Source organism: Brassica rapa, chromosome A08, assembly GCF_000309985.2.
Source record: "Brassica rapa cultivar Chiifu-401-42 chromosome A08, CAAS_Brap_v3.01, whole genome shotgun sequence".
In the NCBI taxonomy this organism is placed as follows: Eukaryota; Viridiplantae; Streptophyta; class Magnoliopsida; order Brassicales; family Brassicaceae; genus Brassica; species Brassica rapa.
The window spans coordinates 686,514-695,173 of record NC_024802.2 but is presented as its reverse complement, the minus strand read 5'-3'; the positions used below and the strand labels follow the sequence as shown (position 1 = coordinate 695,173).

Below are 8,660 nucleotides of genomic sequence, written 5' to 3'. Positions count from 1 at the left end.
AGCATTACCATTGAGATCTCCTGAAATAATATAGGGTTTAGTCCATGCTGGGAATCTCACCACCTGGTTTGATCCTATCAAACTAGGCTTCGGAATTTTAACCGGATCCAAAAATTACAAACCAAAACCAATCAGGAAGAACAGGTTTTACGCTAAAATACTTATTGTGTACAGACTCGCGGATCACGGTTTGAGTCTGATTTCTACCAGAAATCCGATCAGATCTTTATTACTTATAAAATTTGTATATGTTAAGTACTTTTGAGTATTTTTCGGTACTATGAGTATTTTTTTATATTTGGATTCAGGGTTTTAGATTTCAGATAGTTTGGGTTTCATATTATATTTCAAATTTTTAGAAAAATATTTTGGTTATTCAAATAAAATTTTGAGTATTTTATGGGTTTTCGGATTGAATTTTGGATTAAGAATTTGACATTTTCGGATATTCACATATTTTCGGGTTTTGACAAATTTCTTTGATATATTTTCCGGGCTTCAGGTATTTGTTCATTAAAACTTATGATTTTACATCTCTCTCATTGCAGGAATCCTCTATATATTGGCTTCTCTTTGTTGTCTACCTCGTTGCCAAAGCCATGTGCGTGAAACTAGACATCTCACCAGAATTTCGTAATGGCGCGGTATATGTTTTTTCAAACTTCATTGTGGATTCTAACTAGAATGATTGGTCACAATATATATTCTAAATCAATGACTATGGTTTAACAGCTACCTGAGCTGATCTCTTTATCAACCAAGCTTCTTCCCACGGTCATGAATCTAATGTACTGAGAAACTGGCAGAAGAAGGACAAGCTCCATGACTCCATCTACCAATAGTAACACTCAACAAGCTCAATCCAAGGTTACACAAACGGTGTAAGCAGCAGTATTGGTTCATCTTCATCCAGCTTTTCTTCAACAGAAACAGTTTCCAACAAAGAGAAAAGGAGAAAGGTGGTGAAAATCAATCCATTGACCCCTTTTTGTGTTGATCAGAGGAATTCAGAAGTAAGTTCATATAGAGATTCACTTGTTTTTGTCGCAGGTGCCAGGAGTATAGATGTGGTTCTTCTATGCATTGTACGTTTACAGACACAGGTTTTTACTCATTTGTTTCAAGTATTGATGTAGACAAAACACATGATCACTTGTGCTCTACTGTAATAATATATTGAAACAAACCAAAAAAAAAAAAAAAAAACACCATTTTCATTATTTTTCTAATTAAAAAATCGGTTCAGTGCTTACATTATTGGTCTTTATTGGCAGCTAAAACTGCAGAGTATGAGTAAATAAAGATACAACACACATCTTGAGAAAAATATGGAACTATGGCTCTATCTTGACAAGGTCTTCAATAGATTTCCTATATTCCATAATCAAGTCCCTGACCAAAGATGTATTAAGAACACAAAGTAAGAGAAAGATGTGTGTGGGGGCAAATGAGAGACAATACTATCATGTGACAAGTTTGCTATATATATTACCTTCTTTGTTGAAGCAGTTGCTCACTTTCTTCTAGATTCCTCTTTTGTCCATCAACAGTCTATTAAACACACAAAGATTATATCAGACCAAACAGAGAGAAACGCACTTCTGTTTCTAATCCAAAAGAAAAGAAACTTAGGTTCATTACCATAGTAGTTTTAGATCCTAGAGATCCTGAAATCGAATTTAACAGCTGTTGACACTTGTCAAAATGACCGTTCAATTCACTCACCTGCAATTCCACAAACACAATTCAACAACCAAGAACCCTAGACAGAATATTACCTAAAGACAGGAGGACAAACCAGGGCATCAGAGTTCTGATCTCGTGTTCCAGTTTCAACTGCATCTGATAGTTTCTCCACCAACTGCCAATAACAGACATTAGACACACACACACAATGATTCCCATAAAAACTGGATAATTTGGTTTGCTGCTTACAGGATAGAGATGGAAATGGGAAGCTAAAGACTGGTGCTGCTGCGGAGTCTGAACCGATTGCTGCGGAGTATGCACCAACTGCTGCTGTTGCTGCGGTGTATGCATCATCGACTGCGGAGTATGAACCACCGTCTGCTGCGGCGGAGGGGACTGCAAAGACGACTGCGGCTGCTGAGGAGAATGTAGCAGACGGTGCTGCTGGTGATGGAACTGCTGCTGTTGAATGAACTGTTGTTGTTGTTGGAATTGCTGGAACTGCATCTCTTGTTGCTGTTGTTGTGGCTGGAACTGCTGTTGGGTTTGTTGTTGCTGTGGATGATGAAACTGTTGTGGCTGTTGTTGCTGGAGGAATAGATGGTCTTGATTGGTGGGTGTACCGAAGTTACCCTGCGCTTGAACATTGGGGATCATCGACCAATTGCCTCCTCCTGAGAACTGATCCATTCCTCCGATTCTCACTACTTGCCTGGTATTAAACGACGTCGTATTGTTTTTAAATCTTGAACAGTAATAAAAACAGATCTCTGTGAAGCAGAAACATATCTAATACTCTACTTAGAAATCTAGAGAGATACACGATAACAAACTCTACAAGAATCCTTACGATGCAATTAACTCGAAACAGATTGAATACGAGGATTAATCGAAGAGGATAGAGATAGAAGATTCTGCTGCGTACCTGGAAAAATAGGAAACTACGAGTGATGATGATCGCTGAACGTTTTTCCGATGAGAAATTGGGGGAGGTTAAAAACTTAAAATCATCCAACAAAATGGGCCTTTTAAAGGGAGCCCATTACTGGCCCATCTAAAGTAATGATCAAACCCGCCGTGTACGAACGACTACGAGAGCCGATGTGATTCTTCTTCTTCTTCAAAGAGAAGAGAATCTTTGAGTCTTCCATACGCTGAAAATAGGTGAGCGACGATGTTCCTTGTTTGACACTTTCCTGGACTTTGAAATTTGATTATAAAATTGCTAATAGCTCATTTGATTTTCTGATTTGTGATCAGATTGGATTTGAGATTTAAAGGTCTCAAAGATTCCATTTGCAAGGTGCGTTTGAACACTTTCCCTCTCTGTATATTCTATTCCGTTTGCCATCATGCATATTGTTTCTAAGGTGAGTCTTTAAGTTTGGTTCACTTTCATTTTGAAATTGATATAATCAGTTAGATGTTATTGGATAGATGCAGGTGTTCAGTGTTTAGCTTTGATCGTCTCTCAAACTGTTACTAAGACACTATAGAATGTATGCAGATTGTAGAGTAGATTATTTGAGCCACGAAGATGAGGATGTTGAAAGTAGCGACGTGTAACTTGAACCAATGGGCTATGGACTTCGAATGCAACATGAAGAACATCAAGGCTTCCATTGTCCAGGCTAAGGCTGCCGGTGCCGCCATCAGGCTTGGTCCCGAGCTCGAGGTCACTGGTTATGGCTGTGAGGATCACTTCTTGGAGCTAGACACCGTCACTCACGCGTAAACTCTTCTCTTTTCTTCGTTTCCATTACTCACTTTAATGGTTTGATATAGGCATGCCGGTTCGGTTAGTTCGGGTTATTCGGTTTGGGTTATTCAATTCGAGTAGTTCAGTTCGAATACTTTGGTTAGTTCGGTTAAACATAAATCTTACCAAAGTCACCCGAAATAAAGTTTGGTTCTGTATTCGGTTAGTTTCGGTTTTATGAAAATCTTACTGAAGTTTTTGATTTCGGTAAGATTTTTGTTTACTTTTGCTAAAATTTTGGATAAATTCGGTTAGTTTGATTTGAAATTTGGTTAGTCCGGTTTGCGTTTTTGGTATGGTTGGGGTATAATTTCTTAAAACCGAAGTACCAATTTCTGCCAAACCAAACCAAACCGAACCGAAAGCCGAACTTTTTTAGAAAACCTACCGAATCGAACCAAACTAACCGAAATTACGGTTCGGTTCAAAATCCCATCCCTACTTTGATACTATTTCTGGAAACACATTTTCTTAATGTTCCTGTGAATATGTTATTTCAGGTGGGATTGTTTAAAGGAATTGCTGCTTGGTGACTGGACGAATGATATATTATGTAGCATAGGAATGCCTGTAATCAAAGGAGCAGAACGGTATAACTGTCAGGTTCTCTGTATGAACAAAAGAATCATCATGATTCGACCAAAGATGTGCCTCGCCAACGATGGAAACTATAGAGAGCTGAGGTGGTTCACGGCTTGGAAGCAGAGAGGAGAGCTCGAGGAGTTTCACCTCCCTATTGAAATCTCAGAGGCCTTGTCACAGGAATCAGTCCCTTTTGGATATGGTTACATCCAGTTTATCGACACGTGAGTTTTGAATATAATGCTGCTATAAACATTCCATGAGAACTTTAATAAAAAAAAAATCAACTATTATACATTTTCTTTATCAGAGCTGTTGCAGCCGAAGTCTGTGAGGAGCTGTTTAGTCCAGTCCCTCCTCATGCTGAGCTTGCGCTGAACGGTGTGGAGGTGTTTATGAATGCGAGTGGGAGTCATCACCAGCTAAGAAAGCTTGATATTCGTTTGAATGCTTTCATGGGGGCTACTCATGCTCGTGGTGGTGTTTATATGTACAGCAATCAACAGGGATGCGATGGTGGCCGCTTATACTACGGTTTGTTCAAAGACCTTAGGATTGAAATATTTGTTTTTTTTTATAGTCTTAGTAGTGATCATCTTGATTCTTGATTTGTTTCGTTTTAACCCAATTGGAAGATGGATGTGCATGCATTGTTGTAAACGGAGATGTTGTAGCTCAAGGCTCACAGTTCTCGTTGAAGGACGTTGAGGTCATCACTTCCCAAGTGGATCTAGATGCGGTTGCTAGTCTTCGCGGATCGATAAGTAGTTTTCAGGAACAAGCAAGTTGTAAAGTGAAAGTATCTTCAGTATACGTGCCCTGTAGGCTGACTCAGTCCTTCAACCTAAAAATGACACTAAGCAGTCCGAAGAAGGTTCTCTATCCTCCTCTGCTTCCTATATACGTTTTAAGTGAATGTTCTAAAAGTTTCCAAATCTAATACTTGTTCGTATGTAGATTATGTACCACTTTCCACAAGAAGAAATAGCCTTTGGTCCTGCTTGCTGGCTATGGGACTATTTGAGAAGAAGCGGCGCTTCAGGGTTCTTGCTTCCTCTTTCTGGTGGAGCAGACAGCTCGTCTGTGGCGGCTATTGTTGGCTGCATGTGCCAACTTGTTGTTAAAGGTATGTTGGACTGTTGTGATTCTCTTATTGGACAACCATGTGAATAACTTGAAGCAATGTTCAAGAATTCGCTAGGTGGTAACTAGATGTTTCGTATAAAACTAGCGACTAGACAAATTATTTGGGCCTAAGACCCAGTCTAGGGGTTAACAAACTATCAATTTATTTTTATATGTTTTACATTTACATTTGATTTTTTAGCTTTTGGGTTTAATTATAAATTTATTTTGATGAACTACAAAAATTACATATACAAAAAGAAAATAAAGTAGATTTGTGGATTTTCACTAACATTATTGTTTAATTTTAGCAGATTCAAATTAATTTAAATTGATTTAGAACCAATTTAAAATGGTTTAATCCGATCAAATGGAGAAGATTGTTACCAATTTACTTGCTGTCTAGACCGATATTTAGAATATCGACTTCGACTGGAAGACACTTCCATGATGATGTTGATATTCTTCTTGTGTAGAGATTGCAAATGGAGATGAGCAAGTGAAAACTGATGCCAAACGGATTGGGAATTATACTAATGGAGAGTTTCCTACTGAGAGCAAAGAGTTTGCTAAGCGAATATTTTACACTGTGTTTATGGGGTCTGAAAACAGGTAACTTAGTTAACAGTATCAAAGAAGATATGACTGCATCAAACATGAAACGTTTTGCTTATTGAGATCTTGATTTTGCAGTTCTGAGGCGACAAAAATGCGTGCAAAGCAGCTTGCAGACGAGATCGGTGCATGGCATCTTGATGTTTGCATAGATGGCGTTGTCTCTGCGGTTCTAACTTTATTTCAAACGGTTACTGGCATGCGTCCTCGGTATAAGGTATCTAGCACTGGATCAACAATCCAAACTTGATGATAATGAAATGAAATGGTTATGGGTTTTGTCGTGTACAGGTTGATGGAGGATCAAACGTTGAGAATCTTGGGTTGCAGAACATTCAAGCACGGATGAGAATGGTGTTAGCGTTTATGTTAGCGTCTCTCTTGCCTTGGGTTCATAGCAAACCAGGCTTTTACCTTGTTCTAGGCAGCTCCAATGTTGATGAAGGACTTCGTGGTTACCTGACAAAGGTGATGGGGACTTATCTCTTTTTACTGCTACATAGATTGTTAATGTAAATACACTCTTTTGGTTGAAACAGTATGATTGTAGCTCAGCAGACATAAACCCCATAGGAAGTATTAGTAAACAGGATCTGAGGTTGTTCCTAAGATGGGCTGCAACGAATCTCGGTTATCAGTCCTTGGCAGAGATAGAAGCTGCTCCACCAACAGCTGAGCTTGAGCCCATTCGTTCTGACTATTCTCAGGTAATAACAAAACTGTTTGGGAGTCTCTATTAGGCGGGTAGTTTGGTTCAACATAAACTTACTGAACTAATCCAAAATAAAGTTTGGTATTTGGTTAGTTCGGTTTTTGAAAATCCTATCAAAGTTTTTTAGTTGGTCATATTTTTGTTTAATTTTTTATTAAAATTTCGGATAAGTTTGGTTAAATTCGGTTAGTTTGGTTATTTGGTTTGAAATTTGGTATGTTTTGATTATATTTGCTGAACCGAACCAAAAACCAAACTTTTTATAAATCCTACTGAATCAAACCGAACTAACTGAAAATTTCAGTTTGGCCGGTTCGGTTCAAAATCCCAGCCCTAGTTTCTACAGCTGAAGTGTTTATTCAGACATCTTGTGTTGTGAAAACAGCTTGATGAAGTCGACATGGGAATGACATATGAAGAGCTCTCAGTCTATGGAAGGATGAGGAAGATATTCCGGTGTGGCCCAGTTTCCATGTTCAAGGTTTGAGTTCTGATCTTTAGACAAATGTACTAAACCATGATGCACTGAGACTATAATTGTTTTGTAATGATTCTGCAGAATCTATGTTACAAGTGGGGAACAAAGCTAAGCCCAGCAGAAGTAGCTGAGAAAGTGAAGTACTTCTTCAAGTATTATTCGATCAATCGACACAAGATGACTGTCCTCACACCGTCCTACCACGCTGAGGTACTGCTACTGAACAGAAACTTGTCTGATACATGTTTTGAAACTGTCACGAGTGAGAGAAAACTCAATAGGGGTTCTCTTGTTGCAGAGTTACTCTCCAGAGGACAACAGGTTCGATCTGAGGCAGTTTCTGTATAATAGCAAGTGGCCATACCAGTTCAAGAAGATTGACGAGATTGTTGACGGCCTAAATGGTGACTCAGTTGCTTTTCCAGGAGAAGAAGCAAGCTACGGCAAAGAAGTTGGAGTCGTGGCTGCAAATTCCGGTGATCCAAGCGCGGGTCTCTGACGAAACCTCTTTACCTCTCTGTTTCAACTTAAAAGTGGAAGTTTGGAACAGTGTGGGAACAAATAACATGTTTGTGTTGAAGAGAACAACAAAACAACAGTAACCACTTGCAATAAGTTTTCTTTCTGAGTAAGTCGATGATCATATGATCTTGTTAAAAGTTCATTATTATGCAACAAACTTATGTTTATACATGTTTAAAGTTTAGTTTGAGAGCATGTTTTCTCAGTTGTAATATTTAGTAAAATAGATTCAAGTGCTCTACTCATTGTTAATGCATTTGGTTAATCTTCACTATACATCTATCTATTCAAGGATTTGGCTAAAATTTCAAATTGATTTCATTTTTAAAGAGAAACTTAACATTTAGTTCGGAAATCAATTGCTTCATAACTCTAATCATAATGAGTAAATGAATATCTTCAAAACCGATTCCAATATTCCATATATTCACTACAATTTATTAAGTAACAAATTATATTTCAAGAAATATTATATAACATTCATAATGTAATAGCATCCTCATCTTGGTTAAGACACATTAGTAAAATAGATTCAATCAATACCATTAAGAGAGGATCATTCCCTTAATGAAAATTACACTTTTCTCAAAAATACCCTTATTTTTACAAAGGATTAATTAAATTCATTAATGGCATTTAGGTCTTTTGGTTTTGGGCCTACAAATACACCTAAATAGATCTACTAATAATGGGCCTATATATATTTAAAAGATATATTAACTTTAAATTTAATATAAGTATAAATATATTATGAAACATAAATAAATTAACAAACATGAAAATATCATTTTCTTAAATATATGTATCAATATTCAAAATGCATCATTTGAATATTATACAGATTTTCAATACAAACTAAATCATATATCCTACACCATATATCATATACATATCTAAATATCATTTTTCCATGTATAATGTCATTTTATAGATAATATTAATATGGCAATTACGAGTGTTCAAGAATATTTTAAAATTTATTTTAAAATCAAATTTTAAATCTAAAATAAAAACATAAACTTATAATAGGTTATTAATAACGAAAATAAACTAATATTGTCATATCAATAAGATTTTTATTATCATTTTTATACGGATAATATAATAACATTTCATCAAATTCTAAGGAATCACTAAGTTGTGTAATATTAAAAAAATATGAGTAATTTAATCAATTT

The 8,660-nt window shown here is 36.7% G+C and overlaps 2 protein-coding genes across 5 annotated transcripts; one reads left to right on the top strand and one right to left on the bottom strand.

Moving 5' to 3' along the window:
• Positions 1 to 1,195: 1,195 nt before the first annotated feature.
• LOC103832616 (mediator of RNA polymerase II transcription subunit 9) lies at positions 1,196 to 2,802 on the bottom strand. 3 transcript variants are annotated; one of them, XM_009108661.3, is made up of 6 exons: positions 2,615 to 2,802; positions 1,936 to 2,401; positions 1,799 to 1,861; positions 1,642 to 1,725; positions 1,493 to 1,551; positions 1,196 to 1,392 (listed from the first exon to the last, which is right to left on the bottom strand). In XM_009108661.3, exons 2-6 carry the CDS (start codon positions 2,377 to 2,379, stop codon positions 1,335 to 1,337), a joined length of 708 nt encoding a protein of 235 aa, XP_009106909.2. In that variant the 5' UTR covers positions 2,380 to 2,401; positions 2,615 to 2,802; the 3' UTR covers positions 1,196 to 1,334. The 3 variants fall into 3 exon arrangements, with proteins under 3 accessions (XP_009106909.2, XP_033133560.1, XP_033133561.1); XM_033277669.1 differs by having other exon boundaries at positions 1,936 to 2,434; positions 2,615 to 2,668; XM_033277670.1 differs by having other exon boundaries at positions 2,540 to 2,650.
• Positions 2,613 to 8,660, top strand: LOC103832617 (glutamine-dependent NAD(+) synthetase). Of its 2 annotated transcripts, none has more exons than XM_009108663.3 (14): positions 2,613 to 2,853; positions 2,950 to 2,992; positions 3,197 to 3,420; positions 3,949 to 4,254; positions 4,341 to 4,564; positions 4,666 to 4,904; positions 4,988 to 5,156; positions 5,632 to 5,767; positions 5,849 to 5,987; positions 6,062 to 6,238; positions 6,310 to 6,477; positions 6,868 to 6,963; positions 7,042 to 7,170; positions 7,259 to 8,660. In XM_009108663.3, the coding sequence occupies exons 3-14, from the start codon at positions 3,227 to 3,229 to the stop codon at positions 7,457 to 7,459; spliced, it is 2,178 nt and encodes a 725-aa protein (XP_009106911.1). In that variant the 5' UTR covers positions 2,613 to 2,853; positions 2,950 to 2,992; positions 3,197 to 3,226; the 3' UTR covers positions 7,460 to 8,660. The 2 variants fall into 2 exon arrangements, with proteins under 2 accessions (XP_009106911.1, XP_009106910.1); XM_009108662.3 differs by having other exon boundaries at positions 2,950 to 3,059.